The 25,802-nt window shown below is 46.5% G+C and overlaps 1 protein-coding gene across 6 annotated transcripts in view; it reads right to left on the bottom strand.

The window, feature by feature from the left end:
- The window catches only part of LOC125172450 (BEN domain-containing protein 5), a 1,495,630-nt gene that overhangs the window by 216,038 nt on the left and 1,253,790 nt on the right, over nt 1-25,802 (bottom strand). For 3 of the 6 annotated variants that reach the window (XR_007154728.1, XM_047870550.1, XM_047870554.1), the window contains 3 exons: nt 22,604-22,737; nt 20,070-20,454; nt 4,793-4,941 (listed from right to left, as the gene is read on the bottom strand). The exons of the other annotated variants lie outside the window; for them this stretch is intronic. Coding sequence is in view for 2 of the 3 variants with exons in the window: in XM_047870550.1 (XP_047726506.1) it covers nt 4,793-4,941; nt 20,070-20,454; nt 22,604-22,737 (668 nt within the window). In the remaining variant the exon portion in view is untranslated. The remainder of the gene's footprint in view (nt 1-4,792; nt 4,942-20,069; nt 20,455-22,603; nt 22,738-25,802) is intronic. 6 annotated transcript variants of the gene reach the window in all.

Below are 25,802 nucleotides of genomic sequence, written 5' to 3'. Positions count from 1 at the left end.
CCATTTGCTAATCATTAAAAAATGGAGTTTTGACTTCAACACTGCCATTTATGTTGTGTTTCTCCTGAGTCTGTGGAGGGTGGAAATGGCCTCTGTGGAGAAGGAGGGGAGGCAGCTGCTAATGAGCTGAACTTTCTAAGGGTAATGAAAGAGCTCTGCCCAAAGTCCTTGTCTTCAGAAAGAACCATAGGTCAAAAACATCATGTGGTCAGGAGACCTCTTGGGAGAGGTCCTGGCCTTAGAGACCGCACACACACCCACACTGATGGCAGACTGGCAAGAACCACCGTTCAAAGATGGCTGAAGATCTTTCTACTGAAGACTGGCTTGGAAAAGAAGGTGGGTACACACAGATGGGAAGACAGGTCAGTCAGCAACACTTCTTCCTTCACCAATTACTGAGGTTTTTCAGCCATCCAAAACGGAAAACAAAATAGCCCAGCAACACAGCCCACTCACGGATGTCAGCAAGTAACCAATCCACCTGGCCTCATCTGCCTTCACTTTCTTTTGCTCACAAGATCATTCAGATCCCTGCAGGCCTGGTGTCAGGTAACCAGATCCACCTGGTCTTCCTGTGCTGCAAATTTCAGTGCCGCAAATCTGTTCATATGGCTCAGGAAGATAAGCAACCCTGGAAGTGAGATGTGCTGCCCGGGGCCAGCTGGGCAACACTGATCCAAGGTCAAGTCTGGCCTTTCCTCTGCAGTCTGAACCGCAGGTGGGCAGTCTGTGTGCCAGATCAGGCATGCTGGGGACAAGTTTCCTGCTGCTCCCTGCTGGGCCCCAAGTCACCTCCCTCTGATGACACTCTGAAGCTACCTCACAAGCTTCCTGAGATAAGGGGGAAACAAGGAATTTCAATTAGATTAAATTCAGAATTAGAAAACCTTAGAATGGAAGACAGCGTCCGTTTTTCAAAGATTTCTGCTCTTTTCCACCCTGGGCCTTGCTTTCCTATAATCTTTTAATTTATTATTCTTAAAAGAGAGGTGACAGTCATTTTAGCCCATGTTCTGCTAGAGAAGGGGGACACTAATATTTTTTGAGTACCTATAATGAACCAGGTATTGTACCCTCAATTTATCTAATCCTCATAATGACCTTAAGAGATGGAAATAGGTAGCAGTTATTATTCCCACTTTACAGACACGAATAGAGATTCAGAAGGACTAAATTACTTTCCGTAAGACATACCAGCAGTAAATTTTGGATTCAAGATTCAGACCCAAATCTGTATGGCCCTAGAGCCCAAGTTCCCCAGGCCTTCTGCTGCTGCCAGTGTCACAGTGGTGCCAACGTGGTGGACACATAGCCTATCTAACATATCTATATTCCATGAGGTTTCTTTTTGAGTTTTCCTCTGTGCTGGCCCAGCCACTTCCCCTGCCGGCACTCACTGCACGTCACTACGGCAGACAGGGAAACCAGAAGAAGCCATGGGCTGGCCTTCCTGCCTCTGGTCCCTGCTCCCTTCAACTCACCCTATAAACACTGCCAGATTAGTCTCCCTAAAACACAGCTTTCCTTCTTTGACTAGATTACTTCCATAGTCTTTCAACTCTGTGTTTCTGTGTGAACACTCTGGAATCTTGAATGGCTCCCTCTTTCCCATCACATCAATCTAACCTCCCCAGTCATCTTTAGAGGCCCTCCAGAATCCTCTTTCCATTCAACTTGCTAGCCTTTATTCTCCTGCTATGGCCATCATGATGAAGCTTGCAAACTCCCGCATTTCCTTCTACTTTCAGTATGTGGTAACAGAAAAGGGGGTGCTGGAGTCTTCAGCCCTAGGTGGCAATCGGCTAGTCACTTTACCTGAGTCTCACTTTTCTCAGATGGACAACAGGCAGAACACCACCTAACGCAAAAAGCTGTTCTGAGGCTTATATGACATAACATGAATAAAACGTCAGGAGGACAGCACACCCCCAACCCACCCCCCAGCTATGTCTCCACTGATGCCTTTCCCCTGTCCAGAAATGAATGCCCTCGCCTATGTCTTCTTAAGCCTGATAATCTTCCAAGCCCCAGTCCCAAATCCAGGAAACACTCTTTAACTCTCCATGGCTAAGTTCTATCCCCTCTGAATTTCTAGCCTTCTGTGAGCCTTCACCACCTGATTCAGTCCTTCACAGTACATCTCCATGGGGACGCATTGAGGCTTTGCCTCCTTGGTCCCATTCAAAATGATCAGGACTAGTCTGAACACAAAACAGGAGAAACAGAAGGGCACATTTAATATGTTTTAATGGCACAGGCTTTCAGTTCTGATGAGCTGCTTTTCCTTAGAGAAGAAAATATTTTCTGACATGAACTCGAGTACAAGGCCAGCTTTACAGCACAGAAAGAAATGGCTCTGGGTAAGACCAATCACAGGTATATGTTGGGACAAGTGCTCCCGAGGTCAGCAAAATAAGGGTCACCTGGAACAATGCCCAGTTTTCAGAGATGGAGCAGAATAGACTGGAAAGAGCACTGGCCTGGGAACCGGGAGACCTGCCTTCCAGTTCCTACCTGTTTGTTTCTAGCCTGTTCTATAATCACAGAGGAGCCCTTCCCTGGATGTGCTTCCCCAACTATGCCATTTATAAATTAGACTATGTAAACTTTAATAGTCTTTGCAGCTCTAGGATTCAATGAGGTTTTGAAATAAAGAAAAGCAATGAACTTTATCAAAATCAGAAAATAACTTTTGCGGCAAGCCCTATTATACACATAAACCATTGTTAACTATTTGACCGTAATGTTAGCCTTATGTGTCAAGGGAGGTTTTAAAAATATGGCATCTGGCAGGATGGGACTTGATCAAAAAATGGCTTTGTGAAATGTTTTGTAGGACAAAACTAGTTTCCTACTAGGAAGTGGATCCCATTCTAATGCTCTAGGCTTTGCAGAGATTAAGGCTTTTGTTCATGCAGGCAGAGAGAAGAGAGGGTCAGAAAGGATAGCAGAGCCAAGAACAATGAGGATGAGGGAATGCTGCTCTGGGAAGCTGCCATCCATTTCTAGTCTGTCCACTTCCTTTCCTCTCCCTTCATAAATTTCTCTGTCGAGCTTCAAATTAGTTGCAAACAAAAGTCAGGTTAGTTTTACAGCAACACGTTGGCAACAACCAATGAAAAAACAATACTGGCAATTTCAAGATTTGTTGTGCAACTCCCAGGGAAACATTAAATGAGGTTTGAGACACCCATTTTCTGGAAATGGAAAAATGATACCTTTGCAAAAGAGGCCCCCAGAATGCTCAGAAACTGTCCATCAGTTTTCAAAGGAAGAGAGAAATAGTGTTCTCTTGGAAGCTACTTTAAGAAAAAGTCTCTAGTCACCGTACAGTGCCATCGTCACTAAAAAGGAATCAACAAACACAGAATGGTCCTTTCTTTTCTTTATCTTCAATTGGGGAAGATTCACCCAACTTAGATACACAGCTGGAGTGACTACAGGCCCATGGAGAGCATGAATCCATCCCTTCTCGCACAGATCGGGGCACTGAGGCCCAGCCAAGAGAAAGATCCACCCAAGCAAAGTTACACAGAAAGGACAGAGACAGAGCTATGCTCAGCATTCAGGTTCCCGACTGCCTATTTCCACTCTGGCATGCCACCTCTCCCCTGCAAAGCAGACTTTTAAAGCCTGTTGGCTGGAGCAAGTCAAGACAGAATGGGCGAAGACCTGGCCCATCAGTTCTGCCTCTGCAGGGGAGGAAGTGCTCGGTGGGAGATGAGGGAATGGCAGCATATCCAAGAGAGCCCTAAAGACTAACAGGTTTCATTTCCTCAGCTGACAATATTTGTTTTTTGCCTCAATCTGGCCAGTTGCAAGGATATATCTGGACAAACCCAAATAAAACAACCTTTTCTTTCTCATCAGCCCACTGGGGAACAATACTGGATAAACAGAGACCTTTTGAAGCACGAGGCAAGAAAAACAGACTGACACAGATGATTCTTTGGGGAGAATGAGAGGTGATGTCTGTACTGTATGCCAGGGTGGCAGAAATATAACACTAAAACTGAATTTGACCAGTGCCTAGACAAAGGGCTCCAATATACTTCTTCCAAGATGAATCCATTTGGATATCAGAAGGATGTTAGAACATTTTCTCCCTGCCCAGCTGCTATGACACGTGACTTTAAGACTTCCAAAGGCTATTCCATTAGGTTTCACCCCTGTACTAATAGAATTAATAATGCTTAAGTTTTCTTTCATGACTTTTTTTTTTCCAATAGCCTTACAAGAAAATCTGAGAAGTTATATGTGGTCCTAGGACTGTGGCCTAACCACTGTTTGAATATACAGCTTGGAAACAGCTTAGGGACAAGGAGCGCTTCTCATTTACCAGTTTATCCTTGGGATCTAGCACAGGGCTTAGAACATATAGATACTTCGCGAATGGTGAACAGATACATATTGAGTTGTTCTCTGTCATTCAGGTGTATTTCTGGTACACCTTATAAATTTTGTGTCTGGTTTTTATAGGAGGGTAGGACAAGTTTCATCAAACCACCCTGCCTTTTTAAATCTTTCTCACTACTAAGCTATTTAAAACGTCAGTTTAGTTTTATACTTGCTTTGGCCCAGTATTTAAAAAAAAAAAGGGAAGAGAAAAAGAACAAGTCCCAGTTTAGCTCCACTAGTTACAACACAAGAACTCTGGAAATAGTTACTGAGGCCCGGGCCAGGAGGCCAAGTGGCCACGCTGTGTCTCAGGGAGCTCCCACCAAACTCTCCATCGTCACTCTGACTAACAAACACTTGCAGGGAATGGATATTGAGCTTGAAACACTACCTTGCCATTGTCTAGGATATACTTGTCCATGACAGGTGCAGGAGCGGGGTAATAGGACGACGTATTTGCTTCCTCACTGAAAGTGCTCCGTAACTCCGGCTCGGGCTCGAGACATTCTGACTTTACTTTTTCCAAGTCAATGGCGGGACCTAGGCAGTTAAGAAAAGAGATCTGTCTAGAACTCCAAGGACAATAAAAGGCAAATATTTTTAACTACGCGTCTATCAGCACACAGTGGCACAAAATAAATATGCTGGTTTATTTTTTCTGTTGGACTACACTTAAACCCAGGCTTGAAAATAATATGAGATATGAACGTCACAAGGGAAAAAGTAGGAAATTGGAAGACAAGAATGAACAAGACTCTAATTAAGTATGAATGAGAAGTGGTCTTTGAGGGTGTCATTGTCTGAATGGAAATGCAGGGGAATCAACTTCCTGGTCAGAAAAAGAGGTCCTGTTAAGACTGGGGTGCACAAGGGGTGGCAATCGCTGCAATATGCAAAGTGTGTATTTGCTAAAACCCCACTTCTGCAGCCTGCAGTGGAGCGGGCCACAGCCTAAGAACAGAGGTTAGGAAAGCAGTGGGGACAAATGCAAAGGCCTCCCTCTCCCTAAGACCTAGTATCTACCTAGACAGGAGCATTTCAACCAAGAAATTAAAATACAATACAGATTAAGCTTCTGATTGCCTGATCTAGCAGCTACCCTGATTTCTATTTTAATGCAATCAACACAAATTACGCGCAGTTTAAACAGTGAAAGGAAGCTAGATAAATGGTGGTGGTTTCTAAGGGGAGTATTTTTCTTCTCCATTAAGCTTTTTAAAATGATGGACTATTTTTTAAATCACCTATTGTGTCTTGATTACCAAAGGGCAGAGAAACAGGATGAAAGTGAGTAAATAAGGCTGAATGACTTGATTAACTTTTGCAGGAGAGCAACTCCAAAGGCCAATGGAGAGCTCAGTACCCTGGAAATGTTCCCGACACAAACATTTCTTGAGCTGTCTGGGATCTGGGAGTTAGCTACTGCTATAGTGGGTCCCCCTGGGCTATGCCTATACCTGAAGTAACCAATGAATTTCAAGGTCCAATCTTCCCTTATCCTAACTATGTGGATCGCCTGATAAGGAGCTCTTTATACACTAAATTACAATCTGGTTCCAATTCTATGCTCAACTGCCACACCCCAGACTTTGGCTGGTGGTAGAGAAGGTATTGGTGATTTTGTTACTAAAATTCCTCATGACAGGGCTTCCCAGAACAAGAATATCATTCCTGAGTTGCTGGCAGCTACCATCTGCAAGACAGAATCTCTGTAGTCTCTAAGGATGCAAGCATAAGCCTTGTACAAAGCAGAATGCAACATGGCTGGGAAGCAAAAGAGTGCTGATGAAAAAAAATGGTTCATCATGGTAGAGCAAGGTTAGGTCCTATGTCTGGCTCTGCTGTTTTAATTGTGTGACCGCAGGTGAGTGAATTGTAGATGCAGACGTTGGCAGAGTGAAGGACAGACAGCATCAGAACTGTGCTGAGGGCATCTCCTAACACTGTGTGATGTATGTAGGGGCTGGGCCCGGGTCCCACTCTTCTCTTTGCCCCCAGCACCTGGCACTGAGTACCTGGTCTCTGAATGTTTGCTAAATGAATTAAAGAATGACAACAATGAATGAATACTTCTACAGTTTCAGAAGCAGATGCCAAAGTCTCTCTTCTCTCTGTGTGAGATCTCAGGTTGAATTTCTGAGATACAAACTCAAGTGGAGCATTTGATCTTTTCTGAGATCAGGGCAGAGGTAATTACTCCAGTTTCCCCTAAAGGGCATGGCCCAGTTGGCATCTGAAGTCCCTTCCTGCTCTGACATTCACCAACAGGAAAAGGGGATGGGCTGAGAAGATGAGGTCCCTGTAGCCACTGGCTCACAGGTCATCTTTGGCAAGATTGTGCCCCTCCTCTAAAGTCTCTTTTTCCTTCTAGGAGAGGAAGATGTTGGACAAGAGAATGACTCCAGTTCAGCTCTGACTTTAGTCAGGTTCTCCCCCACCCATCTCCACAATGGCTGCCAAAGAGATCTCCTTGAAACCATGTCCTTCCTTGCTTAGCATCTTCCTTCCTAGTTACCCTCAAAATTAGGTCATACGTTGTAGCCTCTGTAAGGCCCAGAACAACCAGCCTCCTCTCTACCCCTGGTGCTCAATTCTTGTTCTCACCTGATACTCACCTCTGCAGAGGGGCCATATGCCATGCTGTCCTGGCCTCTATGCCTTGGAAGTCTTGGCCTTGCATAATGCCACCTCATCTGCCTGCCAAGAATGGAGCTTAGGGGTCCCCTCTGTGAGGCCTTGCTCTGATCACCACCAGGTAGGGGGAGTCTCTACTTTGTAAATACTTCCAGCAAATTCTGTCTGCAATCATCTGCCAATCTGTTGTCCGCATTAGACTGTGAAGCTCTTTGGGGGCAAAGTTTATTCTCTGTGCAGTCTTGGCAGCCAGAGCACTGGCTGGCACATTGCAGGCTCTCAGTAAATTCTTTGTGACAGGAGGGGAGAGAGTTGGGGGTGGAGGGGTGGGCAGGGACTTAAACAGACCAGGGCAAAGGTTCTGAAACAAAATCCTGCTGCCCAGTTGAGGTGCTTGGGGGTACAGGCTAGGGTGGGTGAGAGCTGTTCTTAAACTACTGTGACCTTTTGGCAGCCCACAAAGTAGAACTTAGGTCTGTCAAGTAGAAATTGGAAACTGCTGACAGAATGGACGATTCCGATGGCTACAGAGGGACATATAAGGGACATGAGGACCGAGGGTTGAGAGATGCTTCTCTGGCTCCATCCTCTGCTGCCCCCTTGCCACATCCCCACCCCAACCTCCCAGTAGGACTCCACTCCAAAGTGCCAGCCTGGCCTTCCCCACGCATACACCATTCCTTCCAGCTTCCCAGTCTGTGCTTGTGTCCCTCCCTCCTGCTGTCGGATCAGTCTACCCCACAGATGCCCACCTAGCTGAACTCCACCAGGACCTCAAGGCCTGACTCAAATGCTACCTCCTCCATCTCTTCAAAAGGAGGAAGCTGTTCTCTCCACCTGTTGGCTTGGAATTTGGAGTCAGAGCCTGGAATTTAAATTCTGGATTCCCCATTTACTCTTCAGGTGAGTTGTAAGCTTCCTCAGGTGGGTGAGCTCTGTCCCCCCCACTAGATGGTGAGGCTTGAGGCCAGGCAGGGACTGTGTCTTCTTATTTCAGAGACCAGGGCTCAGCAGTGTCTGGTTCACATTCTACCCTCAACAGGTAATTTCCACACTAATGATTACTTAACCTTCCTGGCCCTGTGGCCTCACTTGAAAGAAGCAATGACAACAGAGACCTGGCGAGACTGAAGATTCAGTGAGTTGACCATATATATGAAATGATTACCCCAGAGTCTGGTGCGGACTGGGTACTCGGTAAACAGTGCTCACCCCTGCTCCACCTCCTTCATACACAAGTTATTCCTGGGTGCTTCAGTTAGCCCACCACTAAACCATGGCCTTGGTGCACAGAGTCCGTCCTGGCACTCCACGGCACACCCACGCTCCCTCGGGCTCATGCTGATCTCCTCAGGGACTGCTGCACTGGGATCTTCTGGCTCCCAGGTTAAACTATTTCCTCCCATTGTCCGTCAGCACCGTGGAGCATCCGGAGGCTGCCAGGTGTCAGTACTGCTCTCTGCAGCTGCCCCGTCTTCAGTACTGTACACAGAAGGTACCTGGCTCCTCAGCCTCAGCCTGGAGGGCAGAGGCACATCTTGGAAAGGGGTTCCTCAAGGGAACTGGGGGTAAATCACAGCTGCATAACCTCAGACAAATCACCTCACCTCTCTGTGCCTCAGCTTTCCTACCTGCAAAATGTGGATTACCAATAGCCACCATGCAAGCTGATAATGCCTCTGGAAGAGTCCAGCACCGAGGCAGGCACAAAACAGAGGATCAGGAAATGGCAGATAAACAAAAGAATGAATCCGGGAGTAAAGCAGGGTGTTCCGTATTACAGAATCCAAGAGAAAAGGAACAAAAAAAAAAAGCGTATGATTTCTTTGGGGAGAAGAGGGAGGGCCTCTAGTGCTTTTAATTTAAGGGAGGGGGAGAAAAACATTTCATTGCAAATTTTAGCCGGTTCTACTACCGATGTTGGCAATTTACATCTCATTACAACAAATGCCTCAGATTGCTGTTTTGCTTTTAAAAATTTCTGAGGCATTGTTCTCCTTCAAACACATGTGACCAAATTAGCCACAATAATAAGCACTTGTGCTAAGAGACAGCATTGTACGATCTGGTGCAGATATTTTAAGTAACAAAGGAACTTTTTTCACTTTGTGGGAAGAGTAGGAATTAAAAAGAAAAAAAAAAGGCCCTTTGATCTACTTCAGGTTTATTTTGGGGAAAATACACCTTCCATGAAGAGAAGCCTCTCAGCTGGGTAAGGGAAGCTTTTACAAAAGCATAAAAGGTAGTACTTGTCTTTTCATTCAGTCATTCAGGAACCCATTCAGTATGCAATCCCTGAACGCATACCCAGATCTGGGCCCTGTAAGGCACTGGGGACCCGGAGAAAATACAGCATGCCCCAGTTCTGGAGAAGTTGAGAATTTTACACGTGAAACTCCATTTCTTTGCATACAAATAGCTGTGATTTGACAGACAAGCACTGGATTTAGTTAGAAAACCAGGTGCAAGTCCAGGTTCTGTTATTTATTTGACCTCTTTAAGCCCCAGGGGCCTCTTCCATAAAATGGGAATCATGGCACAGAGAAAGCGGCTTGATACACATTGGCACAACGAATAAATGAAATTATATCTTTCTGGTTTTGTCTGGCTTAAATTAGACTAATGCTGTTCTTCTTGAAAACTTTCTAAAAAGTTAATGCTTGTGTGACTTCCAGGAGGTTCAGAAGTCATCCATTTCTTCAAAATATGTGTATATGTTTGAACAGTAGATACCATTTCTGAGTAACAGATGGGCTAATAATATTAGACTTTTCTTAAAACATACTTAATCCTTCCATTTACTTCTGCCAGTGAACAGGAAGTGTCTCTGCTACAGGTATAATTCCAGTTTCTTCCTAAATGCAAAGTCTATCAAGTCAAAATTCTTACATGCATTTGGAACACCTACTGTGGCACAGAGGCACACTGGATTGGGTAGAAGAAAGAGGATTCCACCCTGTTTAAAGACTTAAGCATGGGAAGAGCTATGCAACAGTGAAGGAGGTGCACAAGAGCCTTGGAAAGAGGCAGGGGACACGGTCCAGAGCTGGGCAGGCGGATCCCTATGGGCCCTATCATTTTTTTCACGAAAGGTATCGGCCACTTTCACCTGCTATTGTCACTACACATCTGGGCATCTGGGTTTTTTTTGCCCCATATTTATGTGTCCAGTGACGGTGGGGACCTATCTGGTCTCATTCCTTCAGTGAGAATCTACTAAGCACCTACTAAGTGCCAGTACTAGGCTAGATGGCCCTGACTGGCTCACAGCCCAGTGGTGACAAAAGACAGGCAACAGGTCACCACTCCATGTGGTTGACAAGGGTAAGGATGAAGACTTGGGAACAAAAGCAAAGGAAGGGATGCTCCACCTGGAGGACGCTAGGAGGGCTTCAGAAAGACAGCCACATACTTATGTGCTGGGGTCTGGAAGATGGATGGGCAGGAACTCATTGGGAGCAAAGGGCTGGGCGAGGAGTTATCCCCATCCAGTGAAGGCAAGTGGCACATAATCAAGGCTCCCTGACCAGCCAGGAAGTTGGCAGCCTAACGATCTGCACAAGTCCACCAGTCTGGGGAGGGAAAGGTCACTACTGACTTGGTGACCCTGGGAAGCTTCAGGGAAGAGGTGAGCTCTGGCTGGAGCACTGATGTGTGACGAGGTCTGGGGAAGGTGGAGGGGCAGTCAGGCAGGGGATGGGATCACAGTAAATAGTGGCTCTTTGGGTCCTTCTCCCCCTCACTCCTGATTTTCCCAATGCCTTCTGTGAGTGAGGGTTGGAGCCGGCTTTGCTGGGCAGAGGCAGGAGAAGCCGGTAGAGCCTTCAATACCAGATTGGCAAGTCCCTGCGGCTCACATGGATGTCCCCACAGTGGGGTCTCCTCCTTGGGAGTCAGAACCACAGAGCAGCAGAGCTGGGAAGGACCTGTGAGCATCCCCTCACCATGGGGAAGAAACCCAGCAAGGCATGGCAGGCAAGGGTCCAGGTTCCCAGTCATGGGGGTCCCACTCTGAGGAACTGCAGATGCCTATTTCAAATGACTTATTTGCTTATCTCTGCGAAACTGACCAACGCCTACTGAACATCTTCTTTGTTATATGCCTTATGTCAAAATCTCTTTTTAAAAAAAATCTCTGCAGTATTTTTCACACTGATGTCAAGTAATTATTTGTTTCATATCCCCCTGGCTAGATGGCAACTCCAAGGTCAGCCATGGACCTTGGCTCACTGCTATCTCCCCAGCACCCAGTACAATGTCTCTGGTGCACATCAGTCATTGAACATGTGTTGAATGAAAGAATTTAATCCTCATAGAAGTCCTGAAAAACGGATCTTATTATCTCTGTAGAGGCTCAGAGTGGTAAAATAATTTGCCAAAAGTTGCACAGGGGGTGAGTACTCCAATTCTGGGCTGTTAGCTCCAAAGACCTGCTCTTTCCACTACTCTACACCTCCTCAGCTAACTGCACTTTTCAGATTTCACAGGCTTGTCACGTAATACCCATTCTGTGAGACCCTCAGTTCATCTCTGACCTTCCTGGGGCATGGGGGAGCAGTCTGTGAAGAACTCCATGGGGGGCAGGATGAGGGAGTGTCCCCAGGATTCATCTCACCCTCCAGGAGCTCTGAGCCTATCTTCTGCCAGCTGGTGGGGCAGTCAAAACTGGGTTGGTTCTTCATCTGTGGTTCTACCACTTCCTTCTCCACCCAACCATCTGGGCCCAGATAAGCATCCAAACGGCAGGAATGTGCAGAACAGCATGAGTCTGCCCTGCCAGACACGCACTCCTTCCTATCTACCTCTTCACTGTGCGGTCCAGCCAGAACCTACTTGAGAGAGCCAGCTTCTCTCATTAACGCCAAGTCTTTGTTCAGGCTGTCCTGTTGCCTGAGGTACTGTTCTCTTCCTCTTCCTTTGGGTGAACCTAACTAGTTCCTCATCTGGGTGCCTTCCCCAGCCACCTACGGTACCCCTGCCCCCGTTATCTCCTGAGCCTTCCTCTATATCTTCTTCCAGTGCCCGGAGAGCCCAGGAGCACAGCAAGGCTCACACTGGATTCTACCCATCTGCTGATGAGACTGTGACTTTTTAAGGCAGTTCCAGGGTCTTAGCTATTTGATTTCCCTGTGCCCAGCATAGGGCCTGGGACAAAGGAAGAGTCTAATAAATGTTCTTGTACAAATATGTTTCCCTACAGTCAGAACCATCCAATAATGGAATGGGCTGCACTGGAAGGCAGTGAGTGAGCTTCCTGTGTCTAGAGGGATGTTCCAGGAGGCAAGGAGGCTACACAAGGCTTCCTGTCCTGTGTAGGAGGGTACACTAAGTGAATTCTGGGACTCCCTATAGGACTAGGGTGCTGCAACTTTAAGAATTACCTCGAACCAAACTCAGCTGCCTGGAACAGTAATGGAGAGAGAGTATGGCCAGACTCTGGGCCCTGTAGAACCCCGGTGACCAGAATGATTCCATTCATCCATCTTGGCTCAATATTAACCTTCTGCTGCTTCATTATGATGAATTTGTTCAGATTCCATATTGCCTAGGCATGTCCTGGCCCCTCTCTAGTCCTCAGTTTTCCCATCTACAAGATGGGGGTGAGGGGTTGGACTGGGCTCTCATTTAAAGAGATAATTTCTATAAAAACTATTTCCATCCAATAGCTCAAGGGTTCATCAGTCCCAGAATCCACTGCAGCACACAAAGGAGGTCTAATCATGAAGGCAGGAGTGACACGGCCGCTGTAGAAACACAGGGTCTGGGTGCCTGTGGGCTCGGCCTACCTGGTGGATGGAAAGGGAGATAGGCCTCAATTTGAAAGCTGGTTTCACCATCTACTGGTTGTGTAGCCTCAGGAAAGCTACTTAATCTCTCTAAGTCTACTCTTCGGGCCTCAGTTGATGATCCTATCTACTGCAGAGGCTGTTTTAAATATGACAAGCACCTAATGTCAAGCCCAAAGCAGATGTTCAGAGAGGCAAGCTCTTGTCTGTAAGGAGCCCTTTCCTACCTCCATTTCCTCTGATTGGCAAATCCAGCAGGGAACAAGCCTGCCACACAGCCACACCAAAGGCAATGACCATCAGGCAAAGCCTTGTTCTAAGAGGAAAGCACATTCCTATTCTGGCAGTGAAGAAAAGTCCAGCAGCTCCTACGTGTTCTGGCTCCCCAAGCAGGTAACAGAGGGACAGCCTGGACCTCTCTCTCAGCCCCCCAGAAAAATGAACTCCAGGGAGAAAAAGGAGGGTTCTGAAGTGTCCTGCCACTCTGAAATCTGTTCTTAAAACAATCTGGGAGGAATTGTGGATAATCTTTCAGTCAGTGGTGCAAAAGGCCCTTCAAAGTAGAGAAGATAACCTATATCTTTAAGAGAAACAATTCCAGTTCTCACTGCTAGATCTTTTCCTGTTATCCAAGTTGAGGAGGCACAGGGCACAGTGGTTTTGGCCCCGCTCCACCACTCACTGAGGCAGCTGGCAGCTTGCGGATCTCCTAGGGATCCACCTTTGCAATGGGGATACACAAACCCATCCTCGTCGGCCTCCCTCAGTACCCAACTTCTGTGAGTGTTCCTGCTTATTGGTGAGAACACACTGAGGCTGAAGGAGGTGGAAAAGTGTCCTGAGATGAACAGGCCCCAGAAGGAGAGCCCTGGCAAAGGGGAAACTGAGCCATGAAGTGCTAATCTGAAGGATTGAGGGGGTCAAAAGGAGTGGTTGAGGACTGGGCATGGGAAGATGGAATTCTGCCTAGGAAAAGTGAGTGGAGGGAGAATTATATAAACTACACACCAGTAAGCTTGAGATCAAGGCTGGGCAAAGTTGTAAAATGGACTATTCAAATGTGATTTTGGAGGACTTACAAGAGGCAGTAGCAATCTCCAGGAGACAACCGTACCTGTGTTCTGCTGCAGGACAATGAAGAGTCTATGATATGCCAAGCATCATACAAACATTATCCCACATGTATCCTCAAATGATCCTACATCATATATGCTGGACCCACTGAGCACTGACTATGTGCTAGCCCCTGGACACAGGTCTTAACATGCATTTGCTCACTTAATCCTCATAAGAACCATAATGGTTACTATTACCATTGACTCTGCTTTACAGATGAGGAAACTAAGGCCCAGAAAATTAAGTAACTTGCCCAAGGTAACAAATCAGACCATGGAAAAGCCAGGGTTCAAAACCCCAGTATTCCAGACCTCTGGGCCCATGCAGGCTCTTAATGACCAAGTTGGCTCTCCTGGTATGTGGTAGGCATTAAGATATCCATCTCAAAGAGGAGAAAACAGGCTGAGAAAGGCTCAGTCATTTACTTGAAGTTGCATGGGTACTGAACCAGAGAGCTGAGATTCAAACCCAAGTAATATCTGTTGCCAAAGCCCAGGCTGCCTCCAGCACAGGGGTAAGGCCAGCAGGAGGCATTTGGCTGACATTAGCTGCCTTTTCAAAGGCACCATCAGAGACCTGTGCTTAAAGAATCCAGCTCGGACTGCAAAGGATTTTAAAGATCAAAGCTGGTATTTTAACGGACTTTGGACAGAACACAAGGCATGAGCCCAGAGGGGAACAGAGGTGATAGAAACCTAGCTCTAAAGAGCCAAGACAGATTTGCAGACCACAATGGCTTTCCCCTTCAAAAATTTCAACCAGCTTGTGATCTGGCCAACAGGGACGTTATCTCTTCTTTTTGCCTCTCCTCGCTCAAATGGAGATAATCAACCTTACCTGGCCTCGCAATAAGGCTATCGCAATAGTCCAATGACATAAAAGTGTCAAGGTGCTTTGAAACCTGTGAAGTGTCACACATATGTGAATTACTATTATTATGCTTATTATCTATGCCTCTTTCTGGCCAGAATTTATCATATCCACCTACATTCCCTGACAAAGCACACCCCAAATCTAAAACCATTATAAGCCTACCTCGTGCAATCACAGCACTTGTTTTGTTCTGCTTGGTGTCCTGTTGTGTACAGGTCTGTGCTCCCCTCTGGATTGTGTGTGCATCTCGGAGGCAGCGATTACACCCTCCTCTCTCTATTCCTCACAGAGCCCTTTTCAGCTTTAGCTGGACTACCATTCCCTGAGTCACACCAAAATGAATGTAACTATCTGAGAGGCACTTGTGGTGCTAATACTATCTTTGACCTCGAAGGACAAAGAATGTAGCCGAGGAGAACCCAAGAGAGACCTTAGGGTTTACTCTTTCTCCTATGCCAAAGCTCCCCCTTGCAGTTGCCTTTCCCCTGTGTGTTTCTCCTCAAGCCCTTGGAATTCTGAGTCTGCCAAGCTCCAGTTTAATAAATACTACGCATAAATACTTGTTAATATTTAAAAAAGAGACTGTCTTGTTTGTTTCTATATTCCTGGCACCTAATGCAGTCCTGGCACAAAGCATGCCCTCAATAAATAATTGTTGAATGAATGTAAGTAATGAATAAATGCACAAATAAATCTGCACTTTACCAACTGGAATTATCTGTGTGCTTTGTGTGTCCTCAGCATTTACTTCTTTGGGAGAGGGTGGGTAAAAAAGGGCAGAAAAGGAAAAAGAGACCGGCATTTATTAAACACAATATGCTGGTCACAGTGCTTTATTCTTTACATTTGCTTCCTCATTTAATTTTGATGTTGTCACAGAGACCCTGAGAGGAGAGACCCTCAGGATAGGACAGTGGGGTTCCTTCTGAGCAGAGAGGGCTACTTCCTATCCTAAGATCACAGAAAGTTCTGTTTCACAAAGAAGATGTTCTTTGACTCCTCGGCAGGGGCCGAGGAGTCACCTCCATATCCATGACAATGAAGTCCAAGGGCTAAAGAAGGCCATGTGGGTGAGGGCCCAGAGAGAGGCACACAGGACTAGGTGTCAAGAGACCCCTGGGAATCAGCCTGTGACACTTTCTGAGCTTATTTCCTCATCAGCAACATGAGGACACCAGTCCATTTCCTAGATAAGCTCTCTCAGGACTCCAGAGACTCTTTCCTATTAAATCCAGCTTCTGAGACTTTCCTATTAAATCCAGCTTCTGTGTATTTGTGGAATGAATGAAAGAAGAATTAATAAATGTACAAATGAAAAAGTGAGCCACCAGGGCAGTCTCTGAAACATCTTCTTATACCATCTTGCTGCTGTCCTCTATCATTCTCCCTCGACCTCCACCAGGTGCACCATTACAACTCCTGACTGCTAGAGGGCCATTCACCACTCTGAGGTCTCCATCAGGCTCAAGGGGCCAGGTTCCTGCTCTCTGCCTCTTCCTGTCTACCACCTGCAGAATCTCAGTGGCTGGGGGAGTCAGTAATGATTCTTCCCAGCTGGGAGCCTTCCTTTTAAAACTGAGCATCCTTGACCTGTTGGCTTTCTTGCCTCTGAATCTGCCTATTATGGTGTAGATGATTCAGCACTCAAGCCAGACAAAGGCTGTTGAGCTGGGTCCCCAGGCAAGGTGGACAGGAGAAAATATGCAAGGACAGGCCTCTAAGAACAATGCTTGAGGCAGGCCCAGAGGCTCAAGGATGGTAGAGCTCAGGATGCTGCTTTCAGAGAACAGGTGAAGCCAAGAAACAAAGAAGGCCTTAGTCACTTTTTGGCTCTTATCTGCCATGTTACTGGTTTCTTGACGGTGTGTACAGACGAGGAGCTGTTACAGCAGGGGTGTCTTCCCAGACTCACCAAGAGAGCTCCACCTTCAAACGCTAGGCTAGTCTCTCCCCCAGGACTCATTATACTACATTTCAACTACATGCTTACATGTTTTCCTCCATCACTACCCACACCCCAACTTCCAACCTCTTAGTCTTCTTTGTACTCCCCAGGCCCCTAGGCTCAGAAAGCATATGGTCAATGTTAGCTGCCTGACTGAATAAGGGAACATATGTGTAAGTGTATATGTGTATGTGTATGTGTATGTGTATGTGTATATATATGTATACATATATGTACACAACCTTTTATTTTCTATAACAGGAGACTCTGACAGGTAGAGAAGATAGTTAACCTGCTCAAGGTCATATAGCCAATTACTAGTTAGGGGAGGTAGAGGGGGAGAGAGCGTTAAAAATCAAACTGGACCCTTCCTTAGCCCCTCCACTAAACGGTGTGAAAAAGAAGCTGACAATAAGTGAGCACCAACCAGAACATAAGCACTATGCCCTGTGTCACAAGGCTGTGAGGGGGATGTTATTATTTCCATTTTACAGATGAGAACATCAAGGCTCAGAGAGGTACTCTCTGTGTAGATTGCTCCTCATTCTTCCCACCCACTCGCTCATGCCTGGATAACAAAAATTCACCCTTCAGGCCTCCGCTTAGATGTACTTTCCTTCAGGAAGTCTTTCTTCCCCAACCTCCCCAAATTCTGTGGGTACTCCTCTTCTATAGTCCCATAGCCCCATGTGCTTTTGTCCCTATGGTGACATTGATGCCCTGTGTTGTCATATTTGTGTCAGTGGCTGTCTCCTTCATCAAACTTTGACCTCTTCAAGGGCAGAAGGCAAGGGCTATATCTTAAATATATTAAACTCTTACCGCTAGGCAAAATGCTTGGCACACAGCAGAATACCAGTGAGTAATGGAAGGAAGGAGGGAAGGAAGGAAGGAAGAAAGGGAAGAAGGAAAGAAGGAAAGAAGCTTCCCGAAGCCAGAGTTGGGAAGTAGGGAAGCTAGGTCTGAATCCAGGCCTGGCTGGTTCCAAAAGACTAGACGATATCCATGAAAATATACAAACTCCCCTTAGGGTAGAAACCCTTCTATTATATTCTTGTGGGTTTGTCTTAGAACTTGGCACATTATCATTCTCCATTTAACAAGTGCTAATCAATGGACTTTAAGCTTTCACACGTCAGGGGCTATCAGTGTGGTGCTCCAGGATGCCCATGACCCTTAGAGCACAGGGCACTGCAGGTGGTGGGTGCTCCACACATACTTGCAGTTTGCGCTGATTTATATTTAGCCTGTCCACTATGGAGACAATGGTGACTCTGATCGGGGAAGAGCCAGCCACTGGTCCTTATGATGGCATTTAAGACCTGTGGGGTAAGAGAGCTGGGAAAGTTCAACGCACTGAAACTATAGCTGAGATCAAGTTTGTCTAAGTGTTTTAATACTAAAGAGGCATATAATGGTGCAAAATGTAGGTCTTATTGCTCCAGAGGCTTGGAGTGGTTTCTGGAGCTTAAGTTCAGTTCATAATCATACAAAACAGGCAGTTTCCCTAGGAGTTGAAAACCGTGTGGAGAGTTTTTGTTGTTAGTGTGCATTTTCCCCACAAGAAGTTTACAAAAGGTGTAGCACATTGAGTGCAATGAAAATAAAAATTATTCATTTGAGGACTGGGAAACACTTTTTTTCTCTGAAAATGCCAGTTCTTTCCCCATCCCCACCCCACTCCAAGACCAACAATGCTTTTACAAATTTTATAGTTAGGGTTTCTCTTTATGGTTTTATTTTTATACAGAATTCTAGTATCTCCTTAGGTTGTACACCCCATGTGACCTTTAGTGTCACAGGCTACGACTTGGGAGAAGGGCCAAGGCCAAGGCAGAGTTGGAAGGTGAGGAAATTACCGGTCAAGGAGTCAGGGCCCTTGGTCTGACATGAGCTCTGTCTCTGCCTCCCCAGAGACTCTGGGTAAGTCCTAACCTCAGTTTCCTTCTCTGTGACAACTGCAGGGAAAGGCCTCTCAGCTGCCTCCCTGAGCCATTCTGAAGATCTACTGAGACACTGCCTTGGGGACACACTTGACGATATAAAAGGTGCCTATAAATATAAGTAAGGTAGGGTAAGAGCACATTTATCTAAACATCAAAGACAAATGAATGAGGCTTTACATACAAATCTATTATCTAGATAACACAAGTCTTCCTTCTTGAGTACAAAATTATATTTGATTTAAACTTTGGGAATAGAACTTATGTTTGCAGACTAGATTACTTCCATGTTTGGCAGAAAACACTGACATGGGGTTGTTAATGATTGTCCTCTGGGGATGTGGAGGCTATGAACCAGTGTTTCACTGGTTTCTGCAATAGTGACTGGCCTATAGCTTTTACCATCCTGGATTCTTGTGTTTGAGAGAGGGTTTCCGTCTTGTTCTCTCTACTAGGCAGTCATTTCTCATTGCTGTCAAGGCTGCCACCTTTCAAATCTCCCGATTCCTACTTTTAAACCACGTTAGGTAGGAAAACCTAAAAACCTGGTTTGTTACTAGCACTTGCAGCATTAAGATCCTCTCAAGTTCTTCTGCGAGCAAACCAAAGGAGTTTTCTACATCTTTGTATCAATCCTCCTAAGGTCGTGTGCCTCTAGACCCTCCAAGCCTTTCGGCGTCTCTCATTCCTTCCCAAACAAGTCCAACACTTCAAGCTGGCATGGTTTTCAAGGTCTTTAACCACCTGTCCTCAAACTACAGGTGCCATATCTCTTTTTAGCATGTTCCGGGTGCTTTCTCATCCTCAGTGGCTGCTGCCCTCTGCCTCCTCTTGTGCCTTGAGACACCCCCACCCTTCAAGGCCTGCTTCAAGGCCCACCTCCTTCCTGAAGTCTCTCTCGGTTATAAACAACTTCTCCATCCCTTGAACTCTATCACTTTATCTATATCCCTCCCGTGGCATTTAGCACTTTCTGACTTAACTTGGTACCATGTTAAGTACCATGCTCTTAGGGCAACTTCTAGTTCTCCTCACGGTACAGAAACTGCTGTGGAGATGTTTCTGACAACCCCTGGCATTGCCTCTCGCTGAACGAATGCATGGATGAGCGGTGGCAGATACTCTGTCGGCCCCTGTTCTCCGCACCACACCTCTCAGCGTTCCCCACTGTGCTGTAGGTGGCTAAGGCCATGGCACTCTGAAGCTCTTATCGGACTCACTGCGGGAGGGGAGCGGCTCGACCTCGTGGTGCCTGCCGAGCCAAGCCCCTGCCCTTCCCGAGCCTACGTCTCCCCTGTGCCCTCCTTGAAGAAGGGCTGCGCAAGCCATCCCCCCCGCATGGAGTGGTCGGTGGCCTGCTGGGGCACTCACCACTGCCAAGCCTCAGGAGCAGCACGTCCTGGAGCCTCCGGTTGAGGTCACGGAGCTCCTTCATTTCAGACACGAGAGCCCCGTATTCCTTGAGCTTCTTGGCCTGCTGGACCAGCTGCCTCCGAGTCCGCTCCAGCTCCTGCTGGAGGTGGCGCATCTCCTCCTGCTGCTGCTGGTAGTTGCGCAGCAGCTCCTCATACAGAGCCCGGGGCACGACAGCGTCCTCCAGACTGTCCATGTCCTCTGTGCCCGGCGAGGCCTCCACGAAGACCTCCTCTGGACACGTGCTGTGGCCCAGGCTCAGGCCGTTCTGCTTCTCCAGCCGGGCCACCACTGCCTCAATGCTCTTATGCGCCACTTCGCTCGGCTTCCGCCCCTCGGGTCTCTGTGTAGGACAACGAGAATCAGTTCAGGCAAGGGCAGCTGGGACTTTCTTGGACTGCGGCTCAATATTTCCCCAGACAATCCTAGAATCACAGAACCACAGAACATCAGTGCTTGGAGAAACCTGTGCAAACACTTAGTCAAAGCCTTTCATTGTACAAATGGGGCAGATTCAGAGCGGGGAAGGGTCTTGCCCAAGATCACACAGTCGTATGGTGGCAGACCGAGGACTCTGGTTTCTCGGGCCAGTGCTTTTTCCATTCCATCACTCTGTCTCCTGGGTGCAGACTATACCATGACCACCCTCCCCCATTCCCCAGCCCCTACCCCACCCACAGTGCCTGTGCAGTGACTTGCTCACGGGGTGGGGTGGGGGCGTTCAGTGTGTATTGGTGCAGAATCTGTGAGAAATCAGGCCAGGCCAAACCACCCAAGGGGAGTCACCACTCAAATCTCTTCGAGAACAAAAACATAAAAGGCAAAAACAAAAAAACAAAACAAGACAAAATACCTACCCTCCCCAACACACAAAACCAACGGGCATCCCACCAGTAACCTTTTCCTCAAGAATGCTTTAGTTGGGAAGGATGCTAAGAACTCTAATCTGTTCTAATCCAGGGCAGGAGCCATGCCTTATTTTCTCTGTGTCTCCACTGCCTACTCAGAACTGGCATTTGGCAGCAGCTTGATAAATGTTTACATAACTGAAAAGTTCAAAGATGCTAACACTGGAAGTTCCTTTCAGCTTTACTCCCTCATTTTCCAGGCGAGGAAACTGAGGCTCAGAGAGGAGAAGGACTATGCTTGGGGTCACGTGATGAGTTGCAGACAGAGCCAGGTCCAGAACCTAGAGCCCAACTTCCAGCACGAGGCCCCTTCCCCCACATCTGTCAGCCTCTCCCTGGGCTCCTGCCAAGCTGAGGCTCAGCAAGACAGTGGGTATACAGAGGACAGTTCATTGAGAAGAACATTATCCAGGACTATCTAGGGGCTGGAGTTTCGGCTGCCTGAGGAAATTCCAGCTCAAGTAGACAAAGCTTCCATTGAGGGGCAATGGGAGTTACAGGACCAACTGACTTCTTCACTCATGGCAGGAGGGCTAGGAGCTCTCCTGATCCGGGCATTGGTGGGAGGTGCAGACAACTGAGGACACAGGATTCCAGACAAATTAACTGCGTCAGGTCAAGCCTGCCTTAACTTCTCAGTAAGTTTCTGGGTATTTAATAAAAAAGAAACAAAAACAACATGATTCTGAGATTCAGTTACATGACAGAATCCTATCGTGTCATTTTATCCATTGGGATAAGGTGCTGCTAGTTTAGCTGAACTTATCTGCTAAAATTGTAATGATCACTTAAGATAACTGCATCACTACATTATGAGAACATCAAGGGCAGTGACTGTGTCTGCCTAATCTTCATGACCCCGGGGGTCAGCACAGAGCCAGGCCCATAGCAGGGGTGCAATGAATTTATGAACTGAACTCAGCTGCATCTCTTGGACTATGCTTTGGGAATGTCCTTGACCTTTTGTCCAATGTCCAAACATGGTCAATGAGGAAGGCAGCCTTCTTTCTCCTCCCTGCCTCTGGGGTACCCACTGTACTGAAAAAACATATGGCTTGTTGAATAAGACATTCACTTTACAAATGAAGGCTGGAGGAGACCACCTGGGAAGCAGATCAAAGGAAATGCAACCTCAGGCAAAAATTTTCTTCCAGCCCAGGGTCCTGCAAACTCCTCTGTGTACACCTGGTACATTCTGCTTCCTATCGAATCTATACCCTTTGCTGTTTGGGGCAATCTGATAGTGACTGGCTCTGAACTGCTGCCCAAGAACGGCTGTTTAAGGTTCCTGGAGCTCACGATTGTAGGCCAGAGAGGAATGCACCATTCCAAACCCTCAGCAGTGGATGACACTGCTTAGATGGGGCAAACGGGGTGGTGCATGGTGGCACAGCATGAGTCAGGGCTCCTGGACAGTTGGTCAGCAAGGCACACGCATACTAGCTGTCTCAACACTCTCCCAATCTGAAAAAATTGCCAGAGGACATTTATATGGGGAGAAGAGGCCAGACTGGAACTCTTTAGCTATCAAGAATCTGAAAATGCCCCCATATACGTCCAAAAGAAGGGGAAAGATTTTGTTACCTTGATGTGTCTAAGCTGTAAATCTTCTTCCCCATAATCTTTAACCTCGCCATCTTCTTCTACGTGATTGAGAGAAAGTTTGGGGATTTTTATTTTCTTCTGCATCACACTGTTTTCAAGGTCAGATTTGTCTTCTAAAATGCATATCAAGAGAACAAGGTTCATTATGAGTCAAATGCTCAAAATACCCATAATCACAAATGCTAGAGAATGACTGACTGAGGCCAGACCAGTTAAAAAGGAAAAGCAAACAAACCCAAGACCTGTCCCTCCTGCATGCAGGGCTCCTAAAAGCAGCAGTGCAGATCAAACTCTAGGGTCAAAGGTACATGCTACAGGCACTGCCATTCAAAGTGTTGAAATAGTGTCCAATGATTTGGCTTAGGGGTTTCTCCACAAATACCTTAAAGGGTGGCCTTTTATGAATTCCAGGATCTTGGCACTGGAATGGCCCTTAGACTTCTATTTGGTCTAAACTAGCACATGGAGCCCTTGACGACCACCATCTTTCTAAGCCAGGCGAATTCCCAGGAAGACGTGTTTTTCTGCCAGCTCAAGTGCCAATAAGCATGAAAGGGATGATGGCTCTCATGGGGCCTCTCGTGGAGCCTCCCCACAATCCCGACATAGGACAGGCTGAGGTAAGACAGATATGAGAAGAGTAACAAGTAACATTTACTGCCTTTTTACTGGTATCAGATCACAGAATGACAGAGTTTGAGGGGCCTTGGTGACCAACTGGTCCAACTCTCATTCTACAGAGGAGGGAACTCAAACCCAGAGGACAGAAGGGGTTTGCCCAAAATGTGAGTCTGAGGAAGAGCCAGGAGGGAGAAACAGGCCTCTGGCATCTCACCCAGTGCTTACACGTGATAATAATACACACCAAAATGAACCACACACTGTGAAGTGCTACACAAATACAAAGGGATATTACTCCTCCTCACTTTCTCATTCTTTAAACTCAACTTCAGATAATCCAAAAGAGATTTTAGACTTCTTTAGATTTATTTTTTTCTCCTGCACAGATTTCAAACTTTATTTCCCAGATCTATCTTTCACTATAGATGTCAAAAGTAAAAATTCAAAGAGGGGAGTTCTAGAGGTAGAAACTTGAGCCTGGAACTGGCCCCTTGTGGCAAATACTTTGGGATCTTGTGTTCTTGGCTTGAACTGAGACTCTAGGGATTGCTGTTTCTTTTACTTCTCAAAGGTTCCCACTGCTATAGCCCAAATTCACTTTCTAGCATGTTGCCCAATGCTGGATGTGGCATGTGGCCAGGTAGCTGGTTAAATACAGTCTCTGAGGGTCTTTATGTGTGAGTGTGTGTGTGTGCATGCATATGTGTGTGTGTTAAACATGCTCTTACACTTCCCCCAAGCCAGGCTTCTCTCTTCACAACTTGTTAGTAAAGCTGAGAAGGAAGCATATAAGCACACAACTATTCTAGAATGTAGTCAAATGCCACATCTTCCCAAACAGTCTTAGGAAGGGAGCCCCCGCTGGAGAGGAGTGGGACTCTGGTACCAGAGAGACCTCTTTGGGAACCTCAGCTCTTGTGTGGCAGGGTAAGGAGGGAGGGGGGAAGCCTTAGTCTCACAGAGCTCAGGTGTCTGCTCTATAATGCAGTGGGGAGGGACAGCACCAATAATTTACATAACTCACCGCACACTGCCTGGTACACATCAGGCTCTCAACAAACAGAACACTAAAACTGACATTATCAACATGCTCGGAATCATTTTTATCTCCTTAAGCATAAGGTGAGTAAAGATACAATTTTTAAAAATAAAGGAATGACTTAAGAAGGATATAGAGTGTGAGGGCCCTGCCCAGGGAAAAAAAGACTAGTCTTTGTTAACACCCTCCACCTGAGCAGAGGTGAAAACGGCCTTTCCCACTAACTGGAGGAGCAATCCTCAGGTTCTATTTTCACAAGAAAGGCCTGTTTTTGTTCTCTTTGTGCCTATAAAATACATCCAATGAGTTAGGCTGAACAACAGTGGGGACTGTGGTCTTTCTAAAAGAGCAACAGCTTCTTCCTCCTACAGATCATTGTTGACTCTAAGTCAAAAAGCTGTGAAAATATAAAAGCGAAAGAAAGTGCTTCAAATGATGTTACGCTGAAATGGGGTAGGTGGGCGTTTCCACATGTGAAAAGCCAGACACAGAGGATGAGAAGGTGGTGTTAGGACTTCTGGATGTGTTGGGGCAAAGCTTCTGAGCTAGTTGTCAGTTTGATAAATTCAAGGGCAAAAGTTTGAGATGGAGACACCAAACTAGAAGTGACAAGCCACCCTCTGCCTCCCTGAGCTGAAACTGTGTAGCTCAGGATCATGTTGGTTGGAGAGAAGCAATCATTCAGACGTGCAACACTAGGTAATATTTGCACTGAGGGCAATCCTCAGGTCATCTCATGCAACCCTTTCAAAATGCAGATTAGGATACTGAGGTTCCAAATGGTGAAGTCCACATATCTGTGTACTCAACAATCAGGCCCCAGGGATACAGGAATAGCAGTACAGTTCCCGTTCTCATTCTGGAGAGCTCACTGTTGTGCAAGGTCATAGAAGTTAGTGTCAAAACATGAATAGTATGAGAACTCAGACCCTGTACCCAGTGTCCACGGCATTTTCTCCTATGTCTCAGCATAACATTTCCTGAGAATATACACTTACAAAATCCAGCCTGGGCCCCAGAACATGGAGAACGAGCACCCAGTTGTGGGAACACACAATAAAACCACCGAAAAAACAATAATCCAAGATCTTCAATACTGAGTTTGAATAAGGGGGAAGTAACTGTTTTCAGAGGCAAGGGAGATCACTTTGGTCAGTGCAACCATGGTAGGTGCTTGAGAAGAGGCAGCATTTGAGCTAGGCTCCTTACTAACTGACTTACTGAGTGAGTTATTCTACTTCTCTGATCCTGCTTCCTCATCTGTGACTCACTCACTTGGCCAGGATGTTGTGAAGTGGCCAGGATCACTTCTGTATCAAGTTCTAGTAAGAACCTGAGTGGAGTGAATGGTATTTGGGCAGTTTTCATAAAAGGATAGCCATTTAAGGGTGATAAGAATCTGGAGGCAGCTGGGTGGCTCAGTCGGTTAAGCGTCTGACTTCGGCTCAGGTCATAATCTCATGGTTCATGAGTTCGAGCCCAGCGTCAGGCTCTGTGCTGACAGCTCGGAGCCTGGAG

This window comes from Prionailurus viverrinus, chromosome C1 (genome assembly GCF_022837055.1).
Source record: "Prionailurus viverrinus isolate Anna chromosome C1, UM_Priviv_1.0, whole genome shotgun sequence".
Taxonomy (NCBI): domain Eukaryota; kingdom Metazoa; phylum Chordata; class Mammalia; order Carnivora; family Felidae; genus Prionailurus; species Prionailurus viverrinus.
Note: the sequence above shows the minus strand (reverse complement) of the source record. Positions and strands in the feature narration are given on the sequence as shown.